At 41.6% G+C, this 20,197-nt stretch overlaps 1 protein-coding gene across 1 annotated transcript in view; it reads left to right on the forward strand.

Annotated features, from left to right (window-relative positions):
• The first annotated feature begins 170 nt into the window (after positions 1-170).
• The window catches only part of LOC138959982 (von Willebrand factor A domain-containing protein 3A-like), a 25,085-nt gene continuing 5,058 nt past the window's right edge, over positions 171-20,197 (forward strand). Inside the window, exons 1-29 of the mRNA XM_070331696.1 lie at positions 171-309; positions 1,841-1,984; positions 2,522-2,618; positions 3,782-3,909; positions 4,406-4,495; positions 4,784-4,838; positions 5,207-5,308; positions 5,648-5,754; positions 5,952-6,077; positions 6,740-6,848; positions 7,266-7,331; positions 8,228-8,359; positions 8,741-8,879; positions 9,441-9,544; positions 10,508-10,683; positions 11,399-11,518; positions 11,796-11,870; positions 12,211-12,305; positions 12,621-12,866; positions 13,326-13,444; positions 14,466-14,588; positions 14,899-14,995; positions 15,548-15,661; positions 16,143-16,240; positions 17,250-17,368; positions 17,605-17,747; positions 18,142-18,286; positions 18,590-18,734; positions 19,383-19,534. Coding sequence (XP_070187797.1) covers positions 239-309; positions 1,841-1,984; positions 2,522-2,618; positions 3,782-3,909; positions 4,406-4,495; positions 4,784-4,838; positions 5,207-5,308; positions 5,648-5,754; positions 5,952-6,077; positions 6,740-6,848; positions 7,266-7,331; positions 8,228-8,359; positions 8,741-8,879; positions 9,441-9,544; positions 10,508-10,683; positions 11,399-11,518; positions 11,796-11,870; positions 12,211-12,305; positions 12,621-12,866; positions 13,326-13,444; positions 14,466-14,588; positions 14,899-14,995; positions 15,548-15,661; positions 16,143-16,240; positions 17,250-17,368; positions 17,605-17,747; positions 18,142-18,286; positions 18,590-18,734; positions 19,383-19,534 — 3,437 coding nt within the window. The 5' untranslated portion in view covers positions 171-238. The remainder of the gene's footprint in view (positions 310-1,840; positions 1,985-2,521; positions 2,619-3,781; positions 3,910-4,405; positions 4,496-4,783; positions 4,839-5,206; positions 5,309-5,647; positions 5,755-5,951; positions 6,078-6,739; positions 6,849-7,265; positions 7,332-8,227; positions 8,360-8,740; positions 8,880-9,440; positions 9,545-10,507; positions 10,684-11,398; positions 11,519-11,795; positions 11,871-12,210; positions 12,306-12,620; positions 12,867-13,325; positions 13,445-14,465; positions 14,589-14,898; positions 14,996-15,547; positions 15,662-16,142; positions 16,241-17,249; positions 17,369-17,604; positions 17,748-18,141; positions 18,287-18,589; positions 18,735-19,382; positions 19,535-20,197) is intronic.

Genomic DNA, 20,197 nt, shown 5'->3' on the forward strand with positions numbered 1-20,197 from the left:
TATCTTATCTTAACCCATTATGACATGAAAATGCAATAGAAAATTGTAAACTTTCAAAAGAAAGTAAGTAATATAAATTTTAGGGGAGTGTTGTTGGACGATTGATATTTTCAACTAATTAAGTTGCACTGACATATTCAGCGCGAGCCTGCCGCATGCCATCTAGCAACAGCATCAACATAGACATGGAAAGCAAATGAAACTGTGAAACTTTCAAGAATATCAGGTAGACTGCATAATGGACTTCCTTCGCTCCCTCGGATCGAGTAAATCAGTGAAGGATCATGTCGTAATTGCTGAGGAATCGGGGTGAGTTCTTTTACAGAGCGAGAAAATGTCAAGAAACACTGCCCGAAAATGCAAGTCGTGCAGATTGTACATGCACAGACCATGCTAGGATTACACGATTTATTAGTGTGTTAATCTGTTCGGTTTCACATACCGGTAACATTCTGTCTTGGCATACCATGTTGTTGTTTTTGCGTGTGTTTGTTTGCTTGTTTGTTTTGTTTCAGCAGTTGGGAAAATCCAACGGTGTGTTATTTTTCTTTAGATTGCATATTTTGTTGATTTTTCTCATCATAATTTGCCCCAGTGTTGTGCAGGTATAGACTAGTGTGGTAGATTTATAGCACCAGATTTGAGCAGATGTGCAGAACATCTTGTGGACGACCCAGAGCCTCACAAAATCGTCTTTATCTCCAAAACTATATTTGGAGTTTTTAATTGAGACTTCAGGTAATCTCCAATCACCATACGACCTTCCCAGTGCCCAACGTTTGAAAGATTATCTTTGTAAACAAACAAATAAACAATGACGTAGTTTGAACTACACAGTCCGGATGATGTGGGTCGTGGACGACCCATATGGAATGACGTAAGGAATTTTACGTTGTTTATCCTTATTCGGATGGCTTGGGTCGTGTACGGCCTATACTCTGCAAAGAGGCGGCAAAACGTTTATCCCTATTCGGATGGCGTGGGTCGTGTATGACCCAGTATGCGTTTATTTGTACAGAGACTGCAACGTTGAATCCTTCTTTGGAAAGTGTGGGTCGTACACGACCAACATCATCCGGACTGTGTAGTCCAACACGTGATCCGGTGAAGGTTAAGAGAGCTATAGTTTGTTGATTCCCAGTTTTCTACTTCTGTCTGCTTCAAAAAGTGTGGGATGGTTTGATCTGCTTATTTCTTGTTTTTAGAAGTCCATTTGAGATAGTTTTGGTCTACTTTAAAACGATCCAAATTTACATTCATCTTATTCTACATCATTTCCTGATTCCAAAAACATATAAATATGTTATACTTGGATTAAAAACAAGCTCTGAAAATTAAAGATATAAAAATTATGATCAAAATTAAATTTCCAAAATCGATTTAAAAACAATTTCATCTTATTCCTTGTCGGTTCCTGATTCCAAAAACATATAGATATGATATGTTTGGATTAAAAACACGCTCAGAAAGTTAAAACGAAGAGAGGTACAGAAAAGCGTGCTATGCAGCATTGCGAAACCACTACCCCTCTGAACAGGCTCGTCAGTTGCACTCCGTTATGCACAAGCGGCGGACTACGGTCATTGTGAAAAAATGCAGTGCGTTCAGTTTCATTCTGTGAGTTCCACAGCTTGACTAAATGTAGTAATTTCGCCTTACGCGACTTGTTTAGATATTCTGTTCGTAACCTCTGTAAATTTACCTCCATTTTATAAGACTCCCTTCTATTTAAGACCTGATATTCTCAGATTTTTGGAAGTCTGAAAACGGGGGTTCTACTGTAATCAGGTTGTAATTTATAAACTGACACAAATTTCTATATGGATTTTTATTATGTCAGAGAGGAAAAGGAGAAAGCTGATTACCTGGAAAGAGAAAAGGGAGAAGAGGATGCCGACAACCATGAAGACACAGATGACGACGATGAGGATGAAGATGATGATGATGACGAAGACGATGACGAGGATTTGGATGATGTCCTTGGGTATGTACCTACAAATTTGATTTTTATGTTTATGTCTTTCTTGTGTGTGTGTGTGTGTAGGTGTGTGTGTGTGTGTGTGTGTGTGTGTGTGTGTGTGTGTGTGTGTGTGTGTGTGTGTGTGTGTGTGTGTGTGTTCATGCATCTGCAAAATGGTGTTCAGGTTTTCGGTGAAAGCTGGTAATCTTTGTATACTTTATTTACTCTTCTGCTCATGCACAGAAAATATCTTCATACATTCAGCAGCAAAAACATTACAATAACATTGTTCAATTCCGCACAATAAAATGCCATACTCATTTGAATAAAAAATCTTAAACTGATGGACTGCTATATTTTCAAAATAAAGAAACCCTGCTAACTGGACTTCAAAATAAAAAAAAATAGAAATTTTGTTAATAGAATGTTTGTTAAGATATGACACAAAACATTCAAGATTTAACGTTAAATATATTGACCCAATCTTATGTCTTGATTCATACGCATTTGGGCTCTGTGAATCTCCCAACTGAAATTAATGAGATAGATCTATGTGTTTAGGGAGGAGAAGAGGGAATGGCAGGATGTACGACTGAAGAACGCCAGACCCCCACCCCCCCTAACTGTCACCCATGTCAACCAGACCCTGGACTTACAGGTGAGCGTGTGACACATTTGTTATCTGGGCCTAGGTGCACAAAGCGAAAGTGGGTGCCACCCAAACGGGTGAGAACAAACGGCGGGGCCTGATTCGTTAAAATCACAAACCAATCCAGCACCGTGGCTGACTCTCAGCCGGTTGGTGACTTTCTCGTACACTCCTCAGCCCAGGCTTCTGAGTTACTTCTGTAAAATACTTTCCTGTAACACATTATTTATTTGTACAGAGACTGCAACAGTCCATGTTTTGTTTATTTGTACAGAGACTGCAACAGTCAATGTTTTGGTTATTTGTGTACAGAGACTAGCTGCAACAGTGAATGTTTTGTTTATCTGTACAGAGACTGCAACAGTGAATGTTTTGTTTATCTGTACAGAGACTGCAACAGTCAATGTTTTGGTTATTTGTGCAGAGACTGCAACAGTCAATGTTTTGGTTATTTGTGTACAGAGACTGCAACAGTCCATGTTTTGGCTATTTGTGTACAGAGACTGCAACAGTCAATGTTTTGGTTATTTGTGTACAGAGACTAGCTGCAACAGTGAATGTTTTGTTTATCTGTACAGAGACTGCAACAGTGAATGTTTTGTTTATCTGTACAGAGACTGCAACAGTCAATGTTTTGTTTATTTGTGCAGAGACTGCAACAGTCAATGTTTTGGTTATTTGTGCAGAGACTGCAACAGTCAATGTTTTGGTTATTTGTGTACAGAGACTGCAACAGTCAATGTTTTGTTTCTTTGTACAGAGACTGCAACAGTCAATGTTTTGTTTATCTGTACAGAGACTGCAACAGTCAATGTTTTGTTTATTTGTACAGAGACTAGCTGCAACAGTGAATGTTTTGTTTATCTGTACATAGACTGCAACAGTGAATGTTTTGTTTATCTGTACAGAGACTGCAACAGTCAATGTTTTGGTTATTTGTGCAGAGACTGCAACAGTCAATGTTTTGGTTATTTGTGTACAGAGACTGCAACAGTCCATGTTTTGGCTATTTGTGTACAGAGACTGCAACAGTCCATGTTTTGGCTATTTGTGTACAGAGACTGCAACAGTCCATGTTTTGGCTATTTGTGTACAGAGACTGCAACAGTCCATGTGTTGGCTATTTCTGTACAGAGACTGCAACAGTCAATGTGTTGGCTATTTGTGTACAGAGACTGCAACAGTCCATGTCGGCAGTGAAAGCAGAGGATCAGACCTCATCAGAATGGCTGGAAACACACAGCGTGGAACACCTCCAGCTAACACTGCAGGACTTGGTGGACAGGGGGAAGATTGGAAAGTGAGTTGTCATCAGGTTCATTATGAAAAATGTCAGTGTCATTCTTTTATAAGGGGGGTTCATCTGATAACATTTTTGGCTGGAATTATGAAAAATTTCAATTAAATGTATTGAAAACGGGGGGCTCAGTTGGTAAAGCACTGGACTTGTGATATGTGAGTCACCAGTTCGAATCCGGGCTGCAGACACTGGTCAACTTTATGTGGAGACACAGAGACGGTATCCATGTCCCACACTGTGTCAGCACTGTGGCACGTAAAAGACCTTGGTCATTCTGCCATAAATTTAGGTGGCTGATTATATCTAAACACGCACACATGTACCTTGGTAGCACAACTCTCTTGTTGCTAGCTTTCTACTGGGAGGAAGTGACCTGAATTTCCCAGGGATATAAGACATAAAGTTATGAAAATGAAAATAAAAAGAACTTTAGTGTGTGCAGCTGTTGTTTTGTCAGAGCCTTTCTTGTTGTTCATTTCCCACTTTCTGTTTGCAGATTGAGTCCAGACCAGGAGACAGGGAAAGTGACCCAACACATCCAGTTCGATGCCTACGATGTCAACGAGTTTGAATACAAACTCAACATGTGAGAATTGCTCTTGGATATTACTGATGCAGATATAAAGGAAAGGAGTGGCTTAGAATGGTACAAATGTTGTCAGAAGATATAATAGTCTAAGCAAAAAGTTATCTACAAGTTTTGAAGAAGATTTGTTGCGCAGATTTTGTTCATAAAGTGTCAGCTTTAGAACATAAATACATGTATGACGTAGGCATAAATCATGTGCAGCAAATATTTGTCTTTAATTTGAACATTTTTGTTTTGAAATTGAAATTGACATTTTTTATTCAGTGCTATCTATTTTGTTGTCAGGGCCATTGAGATGTACACAAAGAGAATCAAGTTTCTTCTTCAAGGCAGCAAAAGGGTAAGTTACATGTTACACTGTGACATTCTTCTAAGTTAGGGTGATAATATGTATTTTGTCTGTCGTTTCTTATTCATTTATCTATGTTTCTTGTTGAGTCACTGTCATTTTATCTGTTGTTGTCATGCGCTCCTCCGTCGTGAGTATCAATTAATATCTGACCCCATAAATTACAGTATATCTTCATGCATTAGTTAGAGTATCAATGTGTGTACCCAAAGTTTGTCTGTTACTTATCCTTGTCTCAGTTACAAAATACTTGTATCTTGCTTTGACTCAGCTGTTTTTATTTTTATTTAAGCATTTGTCTTGTTTCTGGAATACATCCCAACATTATATTTTATCATTGCTGTGGTCTGTGTGTTCAGGTGTTCGGCCATGTGAAAGGAGAACGGGTGGCTGTGTGCATTGACAACTCTGACGCCAACCTTGGCTTTGGGCGCCAGACTGCCCTGCAGGAAAATCTCATTGTAAGTATATTACAATATATATGTGTGTGTGTGTGTGTGTGTGTGTGTGTGTGTGTGTGTGTGTGTGTGTGTGTGTGTGTGTGTGTGTGTGTGTGTGTGTTTATTGGAAGAAATTAAGTTAGAGACGGTCTGTGATTGGATGGGGTTGGGACAATGGATACTTACCTACTTATGTCTTAATTATTCTGCATACAATAACTGCCGTGTGTATTGTACATTTAGCAAATTGAACATCGTGCTCATTATCAAATGTCTACAATCATTTTACTTTCAAAGTCATTCCTTTCTTTTCCTGCACAGAAAATGTGTTGCATGCAAATGTAAAATTTCTGTGTACAGCATCTGTTGGATGAGCAGCTGTTGAAGAGGAAGGGGCTGTACCTGATGTCGTTTGGGACAGAAGTGGATCCTCTCTGGCCTGTTGTACGTGATGTCAACGAACGCATGTAAGTCAGATGGTAAACTAAACTCAATAGAGGAATTCCGAGATGATATGTGCTTACTCTGTGCATGCCTGTGTGTGTGTATTTGTGTTTGTGTGTGTGTGTGTGTATTTGTACACGTGCGTGTGTGCCTGTGCGTATATATGTTGTGTGCTTGTCTGTCTGTCTGTTTGACTCAGCATTGAACTTTGTGCTTTCAGCGTTGAGGAGGGCAAGGAGTTTGTGATGCGGTTCAAAAAGAGCGGTGGCAGTAACCTGCTGAAGGCCATGAAACACGTCATGAAGCTGCCGGACATCGACTCTGTGGTCATCTTACTCGGCAGTTTGTAAGTACAGTGTCCATTTGTATGTATGTGTGTAGTCCTGGTACTACTTGGGCTTGTGTGTCAATAGATGATGTTCAGAAATAACTCTTGTGAAAGAGTGAAAGCTCTTGCTTTTAGTGAGTCAAACTTTCCCACGTGACATATAGACCAGTCACTAGCAAGGGGTGTGTCGGAAACATGTGTTCAAGGAGTATGTGTAGAAAGCTTGCCTCACTAAAAGCAAGAGTATTCAATCTTTCATAATCCATACAAACCTGACAAGAGTTGTTTCCAGAATCCAGCTACCCTTAAGGATCCACCAGTGCTCATGTCAAAGGATGTGTATGTCTGTCTCTGTGCCTGTTTGGCAGGCTGTCTGTGCAAGCATATGTATGTGTGTACATCCATGTGTGCATGTCTTTCTGTCTGTCTGGATGAGTCTGTCTACCTGAGGTTTAATCTGTGTGTGTGTGTCAGTCTGTCTGTCTCTGTGTTTCTGTTTACGTCTGTGTGAGCATATACGAGCCTGTTCGTGACTGTGCTCTTAAATCTGAAGATTTACATTCAGACGTATATTTCTCCATGCGTTTCTCATAAGCACAAGTAGAAAATATGTCAGCCTTAATAAGTTTTGTAGATTTTGTTTGAAGGTTATACTGGACTCTGCCTTTACCTCTTTTCAGGCCAGACCAGCCGTCAGAACTACTGTGCGATTATGTCACCCAGCTGGGCGTAGGCCGCTGCATTCCTTTTCACACAATTGCGTACGACTGCAGCAACGCTCTTGCAAACGTGAGTATGAATGCAGTCAGAGAATGTATAATTAAGTGGGTATAGGTTGGTTCTTTCTTTCTATTGTTATCTTACAAACAAGTTTTAGGGATTCCCATCAAAACTGTTCATCCGGATGTTGGAAATAAGTCTCCAGAACTTCCTCTGATTTAAACGCTGTTAATCTTAACATTCTAGTTTTACGTAGGTTAGAAAGCACCAATTGTTTAATTTAGATCAGTCTCAATGATGACCAACAAAATCTTTATCTTCCCAATATGAGTATAACGTACTCATGAAATGATTCAATATGCACTGCCTTAAGCATATTGAATTATGATTTTACCCAGGATTGTGCTTTTCATACAATACACAAGCCTATCCTATGTGATTCTGTTCTTTGCTAATGTGGGATTTATTTATTGTTTGACCAAACAGATCACACTGCGAAACCTTGCTGAAGCATCTGGGGGTCGCTATCACTGCTACGCTGCAAGTTCAGAAGTGAGTGTTTTCACGTCCCATTTGGCATACAGAATATTATATTGCCCAGGGTTGGGAATTTGCCCTGACATTGCAGTTTAAAGAAGATGTCTAATCCAGCCAAGAACACCAAATCACAAGCATGTACAAATCGAATTAACAATATCAATAAAATACATACACAAAAATGATCAGCATGATCAGACTATGACTCACTCGCTTCCTCGCTTGCTCGCTTGTTGTCAGTCGCATTGGAGATCATTGAAATCATCATTGAAATAATGAATTTTGTTTGTGGAAAATGAAGCTGTTCATGCTTGTATATGTCTATATGTATATATGTCTATTATAAAGACCACTTGGTTGGTCCCTTGGGTGTAATCATGGACATGTTCCACTGTATCTCAAGGACTTGTTTAGTGAATTTTTTTGTTTGTTTGTTTGCTTAACGCCCAGCCGACCACGAAGAGCCATATCAGGGCGGTGCTCCTTTGACATTTAACGTGCGCCACACACAAGACAGAAGTCGCAGCACAGGCTTCATGTCTCACCCAGTCACATTATTCTGACACCGGACCAACCAGTCCTAGCACTAACCCCATAATGCCAGACGCCAGGCGGAGCAGCCACTAGATTGCCAATTTTAAAGTCTTAGGTATACCCGGCCGGGGTTCGAACCCACGACCTCCCGATCACGGGGCGGACGCCTTACCACTAGGCCAACTGTGCCGGTTGTTTAGTGAATAACTTACCTTGCAAGGATACTTTTTGTGACACAACGATTGAGATTTGGAATTGAACTTGTCACTTGAGCGTTATTCTTTGCATTAGAAGATAATAAAGCACAGTGGCTTAATTGGTGTGACACGAGCCTGTAAGGACAGCTTCCAACACATGTGCTTGTTTGTGACTTTCAGGAGCAGATCTACACAGGCACGGACATCACTCTCCTGCTGAAGGCAATCCACGCAGCTCAGGACGTCATCAACAAGATCAAGGACATGCGCAAGGGCATGATGGGAAGTGCGCTCATCAGCATCATGAATGAGGTGAGAAACAATTTTCAGCAAATCGTTGGAAGGAGAGGATTATGCGGAGAATGTGGATGTGGAATTTATTTTTTTTTAAGTGAAAAAGATTTTAACAAGTGTGACTATTCTTATTCTCAGGAGGCAAATAAAGCACAGTGGCTACAGCATTTCTTTGGCAATGTCAGATCTGTTACTGCACTGTATTTGTTTTGTTTTTTGTGAACAAAAAATCACCCAATCACCACACCCCCACTACCACCCCCATCCACTCTGAACACTGTGTGTACGTGTGTCTTTTACAAGAATAAGTATAGTCAGAAAATATGATAAAGACAAATCTAAACAATGTAGCTAAGAAGTTGCTCCACATTAACTACGTGACTTCTGATGTGTGTGCAGATCAGCACAGAAGTGGCTAAGCTGCCCCAGTCCCGGTTCCTGCCTCGCCCACCGGGCCACGATTTGCCACTGAGGATTGACATTCCCAAGTTCCAACCCAGGGGGTCTGTGGAGTGGCTGAAACAGCATGGCCTCAAAGGTGAGCCTTTGGGATGGGGTTTTGTGAGTACAGTGGAACCCCCCTTTTAAGACCTAACATTTTATTGTTTGAAGAAATCAGGTCTTACAAAGGAGGAATTAGTCTTAAAATGGGGGTACATGCACCATTTACAGAGATTATGAACAGAAAGTCTGAGAAAACTGGTCTTAAAGGGGAGGAAGTCTTATATTGCTTGTATTAAAAGAGGGGTTCCACGGTATGTGGATGGTGGGTGTATGTGTGTTCATGTATTGACCTGAGTGCTAGAATGCATGCGGATATGTGGATATATAGAGTTGTGGTTGTGCGGATTTTGATTATGAGAGACTATAGCTTGTAACCAATTCAGACAGTTTTTTGTAATAAAAGAAAACTTTGCAATCCCTGGAAATGTCATAGTGGATTGAAATGTTATTGCTGCATGGAGTTTGATGGGGAGCAAAGAGGGGTGTTAAGCGTTCTTAATTTTTGGGGTTCACTGTATTGCGCTTTTTTCAAAAATATTGTTATTGATGTGCATTTTGAACCATTTTATTCACACAATTGACTTGTTTCTGTCAGCCAAGCGTCTAGACCTGTACCAAGTGCTTGCGCCCAACGCCTACTCTTACCGCGAGGAGTTCATTCCTGTCATCAAGAGGGCTGTACAATCTCAGGTTCATGAGGTAAAGAATCCACTTCTTGCTTAATTGTCCGTTAAGTGTTATATCGTACTGTACTATTTTTGCCTGGAATCGGAGTATAACTGCCTAAAAAGTGGAGAAAAATGGTCATACACATTAAATCCAACTCGTGCCCACGAGTGTACGTAGGGCTCGCAGCCTACAAATGCAGAAGAAGAAGTACCTATTTCTACCTATTCCATTCATTGGCTGAAACTCCCACATACACGTTTTGTTTTGCACAAATGTGACCTTCCACCACGAAATGAGTCGCATGTCACCTCGCGCGGTTCTGCGCTGGGCTTAATATAAGTCCGGGGAGTGTCTGATAACAGAGTGAGGGTCACCTTAGTCACTGGCTTATAACTCAAAGAGTTTTCGCTCTTTTCTAAAACGGTTTTCACCACTGGATAGAGCATAAACAACTCTTTAGAAAAATGTAAAAATATGAAAATCATGCAAAGGTGACATGCGACTCATACCGTCGTGGAGGGTCACAAATGTGTTTTTACGTGTACTGTATTTCCATTTTTACCATGCTATTTAGGTAGACATACACTGATTTTCGGAGGAATTGACTGGTTATTGATTCCTTGATTAATCCCTTTGCAAATAGCGATAATGCAGTTTGCCTGATTATTAATTCCTTGATTCATCCAGATTGTTGGATGTCTTACAACGGGGGTTTGACTGTAACTATTTGACTGACTGACTGGTTATTGAATCCGTGATTGATCCTTGTGCAGAAAGCGATGGTGCAGTTTGCGGGGTTATTGATTTCTCAATCATCCCTTTGCAGAAAGCAATGGTTCAGTTTGACTGGTTATTTATTCCTTGATTTATCCCTTTGCAGAAAGCAATGGTTCAACTTGACTGGTTATCATATCTCAATCATCCCTTAATTTGCAGAAAGCTATGGTGCAGTTTGCCTGGTTATTGATATCTCAATCATCCCTTAATTTGCAGAAAGCGATGGTGCAGTTTGCGTGGCATGATGGGTCGATGAAGAACATCCATGTGGACATGACTCAGCTGTTTGAGTACCAGAAGCAGCTGAAAGAGGCCGTACAGCTCTATGAACGACGAGTCGACTGGCTCGCCACTGGCAGTCGCAGGATCTTTGGAACACTGGTCGAGAAAAAGTAAGTCTTAGGGGAGAATGTTGTGAGGGAAGGATGTAGGAAGCTTTATCTTTAAAACCCACTCAACTCTGGCTTGGATTACTGGGTCTTTTTTGTGAGTGCTTGGGTATGTGCCTGCTTTCAAAGTTCATTGTCTGTACCATAAGTGTTCGTCTGAATGTCCACTTTAAGACCATTGGGTTGATGTACCTGTAAAGTAAAAGACCAAAAAACATTGTCCTCATGTGTGAACGAAGACGATACACCTCACAAAATATACAGCACATTGTGAGTTGTATCATCTTCGTTCATATGTGAGTACAGTATTTTTTGGCCTTTTTATTTCTCGCTCTCACGTGCAGTCACATTTCGTCATCCTGGAATTTTGGCGTAACTCGATTCTTAACGACTTTGATGTTTTTGTGCTTTAGACTAAGTAAATCATTCACAATAAGAAATATTTTCTAAAATACGATGGACAATACATGATTGAACATTCTTTCATCTTTCTATCCATTCTAGGTACAAATATAAACACTATGTCATAATCATATTTAATCAGTTTTGATCTTCTGCTGGTAAACTTTTTTAAAATGAGTTACGCCAAAATTCCGTACCGATGACGATTTGTGCTTCTGTACATATGAATATTTTGTTTAGTCGTAAATGAAGCTTTCCAGTAATTTAACTTACCATGCTTGTATTTTGATTGTGAATGTTGTGTGTGGTTTCACAGCATGGTGATACTGGTAGACAACTCTGTGTCGAACGTCAATTACCTGGTTCACATCCAGCACTCCATCCGTCTGCTGCTGGAGCAACAGGTGGCCAACAAGGACTTCTTCAACATCATCACGTGAGTCATACGCTCTCCTTAACACTCCTGTGTGCGCTCAAGTCAAATACAGAGGAATTAATCCCCCTTTTAAGACCTTGATTTTATAAAGCATTTAGATAAACACAACTTGATTTGATTTGACTTGTGTGTGGTATGTGTGTGTGTGTGTGTGTGTGTGTGTGTGTGTGTGTGTGTGTGTGTGTGTGTGTGTGTGTGTGTGTGTGTGTGTGTGTGTGTGTGTGTGCTTGAGATAATACACACAATTTGATTTAACTTGTGTGTGTTATGTGTGCAGATTTGGCGGCAAGGCCAAGGCGTGGAAACCGACCATGGTCAGACCAACCACAGAGAACCTGCAGGAGGCATGGAAGTGAGTGAAACGTTGTGCTGATCGAGTCAGGAAGGAGTTTGAGTGTGTCTGTCTGTCCGTCCATTTGTACAGAGAGGGAGGGAGGGAGGGAGGAGGGATGCTTCAGTGGATCTGTCTCTACATGCATCTGTTCATTCTTCTTTTAGAGTATACACCTGTATCTGTGTCAAATAGAAGGTATCTGTAATTCAAGGCATAGAACTGATACGTAGTGAGTATACACCTGTATCTGTGTCAAATAGAAGGTATCTGTAATTCAAGGCATAGAACTGATACGTAGTGATGATGCTTTCATGTCAAAATAGTAGTTTCCTGAATGAAAATGTGCGACTGATTGCAGGTGGGTGCTGGACATCCAGTGTGGGGGCAGCAGGAACTTCCTGTCGGCTCTGCGCATGACCATGGAGAACGATGAGGAGCAGAAACACCATGTCTGTGAGTTGAACACTTCACTGTCACCATGTGTTACAATTCTATGAAAACATATTTCATTATAACAGGCAAACCAAATCTCCGCAATTTCATAGATTTCCGTGAAAGCAACAAAAACAACAAAGTTTTTAAACAAAATTCACGCGAAAAATGAGTTTTAACCCAGGTGAGAGGGAAAAAAATAGTGTTCTTCTTTACTTGCACAATTTATCTTTCACCAGAGGGGGTTACATTCATATTTACAAGGCCAACATGCTTCAGATGGATCAGAATTCCAGCATTCGTTTTCTAATTATTTCCCCCAAACTATTGTTGCAGACGTGCAAGGCATCTACGTGTTCAGCAGCGGAGTTCCAGACCAAGACAACGACGTGGTCGCCGCCTACGCAGAGGAAGCAGCGTCGGGCTGGAACGCCACCATCCACACCATTCTCTTCAACGTGGATGACTACGACGAACAGGGCGCCATCCCCGGTCGCTATGCCAACATCACGCGCACCGCCGAGTGTCTGAGGCAACTGTCGCACTGCACTGGTGGCCGCTTCATGTGGTTCAGAGAGACAGGTCAGTTGTATTTTTATTTTCATCATTTTCTTGTCCCATCGCTGGTAAATTCGGGTCGCTTCCTACCAGTGGAAAGCTAGCAGCAACAGAGTCGCGCTACCCAGGTGTGTGCGTGTTTAGGTGTAATCAGCCACCTGCACTTCTGACAGGATGACAGAGGTCTTTAATGTGCCACTGTTGTGACACGGGGTGGGACATGGATACTGTCTCTAAGTCTGCACATGTATGTGTGTGCGAATGTGCATGTGTGTGTGTATCAAATCTTGTTATGAAATCTAGCTGAGTTTGAATTCTTGGTGTTATCCAAATTTGATAACAGAAATGCTTTGTTTACTTCTTCATGTCTATATGTTTATCCTCTTTCTCGAGCCGTAAAAAGCGATAAATAAATGTTCTATTATTATTATGATGATGATTATTATGACTATTATATTGATTTATTTCTTGCTTGTGTTTCAGGCATCATAGAGAATGACGACATTCAGCTGGTGAACTCAGAGGTGGAGCGAGCGCTCAACTACTCGCGCAAATGCAGCATGCTGGTGGAAGCCGTCAAGAAGAAATACAAGAACAGATTTGTGAGTATAAAACGTGGCTGACACGTGCACTGAAAACAGAATACAGTGGCACATGTAATGTGAAGCCCCTCCGATGAGAGGACACCTCACAGTAAGGAACATTTTATTTTGTCCCAGAGTCCGAGAACTTGACTCAAGCATACAGTGGAACCCCTCAACAAATCTGAAAAAATCATGTCTTAAAATGGAGGTAGTCTTAAAATAGGAGTACATTTACAGAGGTTATGAAACGAAAATCTAAGATAATAGGTTTTTAAAGGGAGTCTTAAATTGGGGTATCTTAAACGGAGGGTTCCACTGTATTTGCCTTGAGATGGCATCTATGATATAGGAACATTTTTAGCTAGCCCCAAGGGTATCTACTCATCACAGGTACCACTGTGTTTGAAACTTACTTCATATATGTTTGCTTCATTTGTTGCTTTCCCCCCGCGGCTTAGGGGGAAGAATTTACCCGATGCTCCCCAGCATGTCGTAAGAGGCGACTAACGGATTCTGTTTCTCATTTTACCCTTGTTAAGTGTTTCTTGAATAGAATATAGTCAATGTTTGTAAAGATTTTAGTCAAGCAGTATGTAAGAAATGTTAAGTCCTTTGTACTGGAAACTTGCATTCTCCCAGTAAGGTCATACTACGTTGCAAGCCCCTGGAGCAATTTTTTGATTAGTGCTTTTGTGAACAAGAAACAATTAACAAGTGGCTCTATCCCATCTCCCCCCTTTCCCCGTCGTGATATAACCTTGAACGGTTGAAAACGACGTTAAACACACATTTGTTGCTTGGTCTTCATGAATGTGCATTTTCTGTCTTGTGTTTATGGTCAGAAGAACTGGCTCAGCCTGGTACTGGTACTGCACCAAAGATTTGGTTTAAATAAAATAAAAAATATTCAAAAAATTACAAATAACAATGCAGCATACAATCAATAAATAAATGGAGCACAACAAACTCAGCATATAAACGTGCTCAAAGATCTAGCAGATGTGTCGACAAAACTTTTGGTTGTTGCTGTCTCTCTCAGCGCTACCCTGAGATGGAAGAACTGAGGGCGTTACCTCCATCCGGTGCCTCTGAGTATGGTCGACAGAGGGCGCTCCTTCCTCCCCCTCCCCAGTACAACAACTATGGAAGCAGCAGTAGACAGGTATTAAAACTGTTAACTGAAATTGAAATTGAAATAGAACTGAAGTTAGTATGCTTTTTTAATTTTTTTTTTAGTATATTGGTTTGTTGTTGTTGTTATTGTTTTTGTTGTTATTGCTGTTGTTCTTTTTGTGTGTGTGTGTGTATGTTTTACTTTTAGGTGTGGCTGGGGGGGGGGAGGTGGAGAGGGAATCTGAGAAAACATAGTCTTTTAAAAGAAAGTCTTAAATTTGGGTAGGGGGGGTAATTGTCTTGAAAGTGTGGTTCCACGGAATGGGTTTATGTGTACAATGTCATTGTTGTGTGTGCAGTACATGCATGAGAGACATGAGCCGTGTCCCACAGACTGTCGGCCCAGACCGTCCAGTGCTCACGCCAGCGCCAGAGAGACCAGGATCGTCCCCAAAGGTCAGTTCCCGTTTCTTTTGTTGTGTGCACTCTATTTTCACAGTTCCAGTTTCCTCCGAAAGCGGCGTATGGCTGCCTAAATGGCGGGGTAAAAACGGTCATACACGTAAAAGCCGTGGGAGTTTTAGCCCATGAACGAACAAACAAACAAACAAACAGTTCCAGTTTTCACAGCAGTGAAACTTATGCTTAATTTCTGTGTCTGTTGTTCTCTAATTGTATGTACTCTTTTTATTAATGCATTTTGCAAATGATCATGTGTGTGGCTGGCAGGTGGGTGGGGGTAACTTCACTTACCTGGATGATACCCTCTTTAGGGAGGGGTTGGTTGTAAGAGAGCAACCACTTTGTGCTTACACCATTACCCAAGTGTACCCAGAATGTAAAATGAATTGTGGAACTTCTCTTTATCTCCATTAATTTTCAGTATTGTCGTTTTTCTTTTGACTCTTCTCTCTAGCAAGTTCTTACATCTATAGCTTATTTTCTCAGATTTTAGGCGGTCTGAAAACAGCTTTGCCCTTGTATCACAAAAGTCTTGGTGTGTTACAGCACCCAGTCAGACGTCAAGGCCATCGTCAGCCAAGGACCCCATGCAGTGCACACGAACGTCGAAGAAAGGAAACTCGCAACACTTCTTTCTGGAGGGCAAGAAGCACGAAACAGGTCAGTGTCATTTGATTCACTCAATCAGACCACTTCTTGTAACACAACCCCTTTTTTAGGACCCCCCCCCTCCCCCCCAATTTAAGACCCCCCAATTTATGACCTCCCCCTTTTAATTAAGACCTGGCTTTTTAAGCATGAAACAGGTCAGTGTCTCAGGATTCACTCCATCCAGTCATCCAGACCACAACTTGTAACACAGTACAGTTGAACGCCTTTTTTAAGACTCACAATTTAAGACCTTCCCTTTTTTAAGACCTTGCTTATTTCATACTTTTTGTTCAGAACCTCCCATTTTAAGACTCCCCCCTTTTTAAGGTTGAATTTCTTAGGTTTTAAAGGGGATAAGGGGGGGCACTGTCGTTGGCTGATCAGCAACCAGGTTTGACTTCAGCTGCCTAAATGTTGACATATTTGTCTACCTTCCTGAAAAGTTTCATAGAATAATCATTGCTCAAATGTTTTTTTGATTGCATTTCAGGGGCAGTGTTCAAAGACTATCCGGACCAGAAGAGCGTGAGAAAAGGTATCCACAACCCTGTGCTGCCCGAGGGGGAGGACTCTGTGCCTACCAAAGAGGTAAGAACCTGATGCCTTCTTCACACATGTCAACCCTTACAATTTCCACGTAAGTCTTACGTTTTTCCCCATGTTTTTCCAGTTGTACGTCGTAAGACCACAATGTTATGTTTTTTCTCAAAATCGCAAAAATATTACGTTTTTCCCCCTCATTATTTAATACATGTCAACCTCTATCACACACTTACCATAGTAAAAGCCTCTTCACACCATAAGACAGGACCAAACACAACCAAAATCGCATTAAAATTACGTTTCTGCGAGTCCGTTTGCTTTCGTTTTCGGATCTGCGTTCCGCATGATTCTCAAATGGATCACTTCTAGTTTCAACTGTCTAATATAACAAGGGAGATAACTGAAATGCTTATGAGTCACAGACGCTCAAAAATGGCATCTACAGCAAGTTCAGGTCAGCCAAAGAAGAAACCCAAGTTATACCATGGGAGATATTTAGTGGAGTGGGAGGGGGAGACACAATTCAAAGGATTCATCAAGGCGGGCACGGGTATGTTTATTGTATTCCGTGCGTGAAGTCTGTGACAGTTACTGCGTCCGGAAAATTCAATTTGGAGTGCCATATATATATCCAAACTGAAGGCCACTGAACTACGATTTCTTATGGTTTTTGGTCCTGTCTTATGGTGTGATGAGGCTTTTACTATGGTAAACGTGTCATATAGGTTGACATGTATGCTTCTTTGTGGTGATCTTTGTGTGTGTGTGTGTGTTTGTGTTTTGCAAGGACTCTTGTGTGTGATCTGCACACACATTTTGTCTCTGAATTGGGATGTCTAGATTGTCTGTATTTTTGTGTCTATGATTTCAACGTGTTAGATGTATCAAACTAGTTTGGCAAGTGCAGATGTTAAGCAAACATGAAGAACCGTTCCTCCGCCAATTACAAACTACGCAAAGAAAATGCAAATGTAACACAGAAATGAGTAATTCTACACAGAAATTAGTAGGCACAGATGTAGATTTTAAGACAGTTGTGATGTGTTCTTTTCAGTGGATGCGTGTGTACAGTCTCAAGAAGCTGAAGCTGGATTTGAACCGCCTCATCTCGGGGCCTGACTGTAAGCACATGGAGAGAAACGTCAAAGCCCTGCGCAAACAAGTCTCTGCAAAGTAAGCAAACAGTTTTTGCTAATAGACGATTTTCAGAATTAACTCTGTTGGGATTGGATGGGTTGTGAAAGTGTGAGTACCGGGGGGTACTTAGATCCTTGCTTTTCTGTGGACAAACTTACGACATGTGGTTCCTGTGCACCTGTTTGAGACACACCCTCTCACTAAGTGACTGGCCTGTTATGTCATGTGGGAAAGTTTTCCACGTGACATTATGTGTATTGTTACCTGTGCAGGTACTGTGACATCTTCCCCACCATCAACATCAAGGGCACCCTCAAACACCTGCAGCTATTGCCCCACGAGCTGAATGAGTACGAGGCACAGGTAGAACGAGTTCTCCGCAGGTATCTTCGACGTCTCCAGTGGCTTCTATCAGGTGAGAAAAATATGTTCATAAAGCAAATACGCAGTCATGTAAATGATTTAAAAGATCCTGCAACACGCACACAGAGAAATGAAGTGGTATAAACATGTTTGCCATACAGTACGGCGCTACCCAATTTGTTTCTTTTTCCTGCATGCATGTATTTATGTTCGGGTTAAGGTTGTCTATCGTGCGCTTGCGTGCACAAGGGGGTGTTCAGACACTGAAGAGAGTCTGCACAAAGTTGACGCTGGGAAATACATCCCTCGCCGAACGTCGGGATTGAACTCGCGCTGATAGCGACAACTATTTTTGAAGCCAGCTCCACTAGCTACCAACTGAGCTATTTTCCCGCCCTTATGAATGATTTCTTAGTCTCATTTTAAATCCTTTGTCCTCCTCTCAGGTAGCAGACGTGTGTTCGGCACCCTGACCCACAAGAAGGTGGTCCTGCTGGTCGACACTTCCGGCTCCATGGAGCCGCGCCTCAACGAACTCAAGAAAGAAATGGCCGCCCTCATGTGGGACCAGATCTACAAACTTGACATCTGGTGGGTTTACATTTTTATGTGAAGCCACTTTGGTGTCATGAGCATTGGAAAATATCAGGTCCCTGCCAGACTTGTTTGACAGGACCTCATTTACATGATATCACCACGTGTGAATTGAAAGACATTGTTATCTTATGGGTGGTCTATCTCACGACGTATTTAGGATACAAAGAATAAGTAGATACTATAAAAGGCCCAAAGTATGAACGTTAGTTTTGCTCTAGGTGTTTTTTTAAAAGCAGAGTCATAGAAAGAATTGATAGGTATACGCTTTGACCAAAAATTTTGCTGTGTGCCTGTCAGGTTCAACATCATCCAGTTCTCCGGGTCGTGCAAGAGGTGGAGAGATGCCATCCAGTCGCCGTCAGAAGAAAACTGTCATGATGCCGTGCGCTGGAGCTCCAACTTTCATGCTAACGGCAACACTTGCACTCTGGAAGCTCTGCAGGTGAGAATTAGATTGTTTTTGCCATGGCTTATTTTAAAGTTCAAGTGGAGTTGAGGTGATACAGTAGAATCCTCCTTTAAAGACCCCCCGACCTCCTCCCAAATGTAAGACTCCCTCCCTTTTAAGATCCTGTTTTCTCAGACTTTCTCTTCATTAACCCAAGTAAATTTACCCCCATTTTAAGACTCCTTCCTTTTTTATGGCCTGATATTCTCAGAATGGTGGAGGTCTTAAACGGGAGAGAGGGGGGGGGGGGGTTCCACTGCACAGAGGAGGTGATAGCAGCACTCCAGCTGAACAGCAGTCTCAAAATGACACCCTCACCCTACACAGTCAAAATTGCACAAAATGTTTACCAAAACCAGGATAGTTACATAGTAGAGTTATTCACCTATTAGCTGTATTTTAGTGTATGTGTGTTGGTGTGTTTGTGTCTGTGTCTGTGTGTGTATGTGTCTCTGTGTGTATGTGTGTATGTGTCTGTATGTGTGTGTTGGTGTGTTTGTGTGTGTGCATGTGTGTGAGCGCCTGTGTTTGTGTGTGTGTGTGAGTGCGAGCATGCGTGTGTGTGTGTGGTGATTAAGGGCGATTTATAAGTGCTTATTATTTTTATTATTATTATTATTAACTCATCCACCTGTGTTACAGATGGCGTTTGAGGACAAAGACATAGAGGCCATCTACCTGCTGACAGACGGCAAGCCAGACACCAGCACCTCTCTGGTTCTGAGGGAGGTGGCTCGCATGAACATGGACCGTAACCTGCCGGTCAACACCATCTCTTTCAACTGCTCCGACAGGTAGGTCATGACTGTTTTGAGTTTCGTGTTTCTTGTGCTGGAGTGGTGGTCTTTATGGACGTCAACCTGATCTGTTTGGTGTGGGAATAGACGAATCCCGAAAGTAACTCTGTAAATTTGTTTCAAGACACCACCATAAGCCATAGGCTTATTGTTGTTTTCACCTTATGCCAATGTATATTTCATGAACATGTAAAATATGAATAAACATTGTTTAAATCAAAATAACTCTGTTGGGTTTGAATGGGTTGTAGAAGAGTGAACACCCTTGCCAAAATCTTTGACAAACATTGGAGGGACCAATCACTAGCCAGGGGTGTGTCGAAAACATGTGCTCCTGTCCACTTGGTTCCGACACACACCTCGCTATAGTGATTGACCTTCCAATGTTAGTGAGAGGTTTTGGCAAGGGTATTCAATCTTCCACATCCTAAACAAACCGGACGGAGTCTTCTTCTTCTTCTGCGTTCGTGGGCTGAAACTCCCATGTACACTCGTGTTTTTGCACGAGTGGAATTTTACGTGTATGACCGTTTTTACCCCGCCATTAAGGCAGCCATACGCCGCTTCGGAGGAAAACCGGACGGAGTTATTTAAAAAAAAATCGCATTAGGGTTCACTGACAGACAGCTAACTAATGTTGCACAGTAACTCATGCTGCTG

This window comes from Littorina saxatilis, linkage group LG2 (assembly GCF_037325665.1).
Source record: "Littorina saxatilis isolate snail1 linkage group LG2, US_GU_Lsax_2.0, whole genome shotgun sequence".
In the NCBI taxonomy this organism is placed as follows: domain Eukaryota; kingdom Metazoa; phylum Mollusca; class Gastropoda; order Littorinimorpha; family Littorinidae; genus Littorina; species Littorina saxatilis.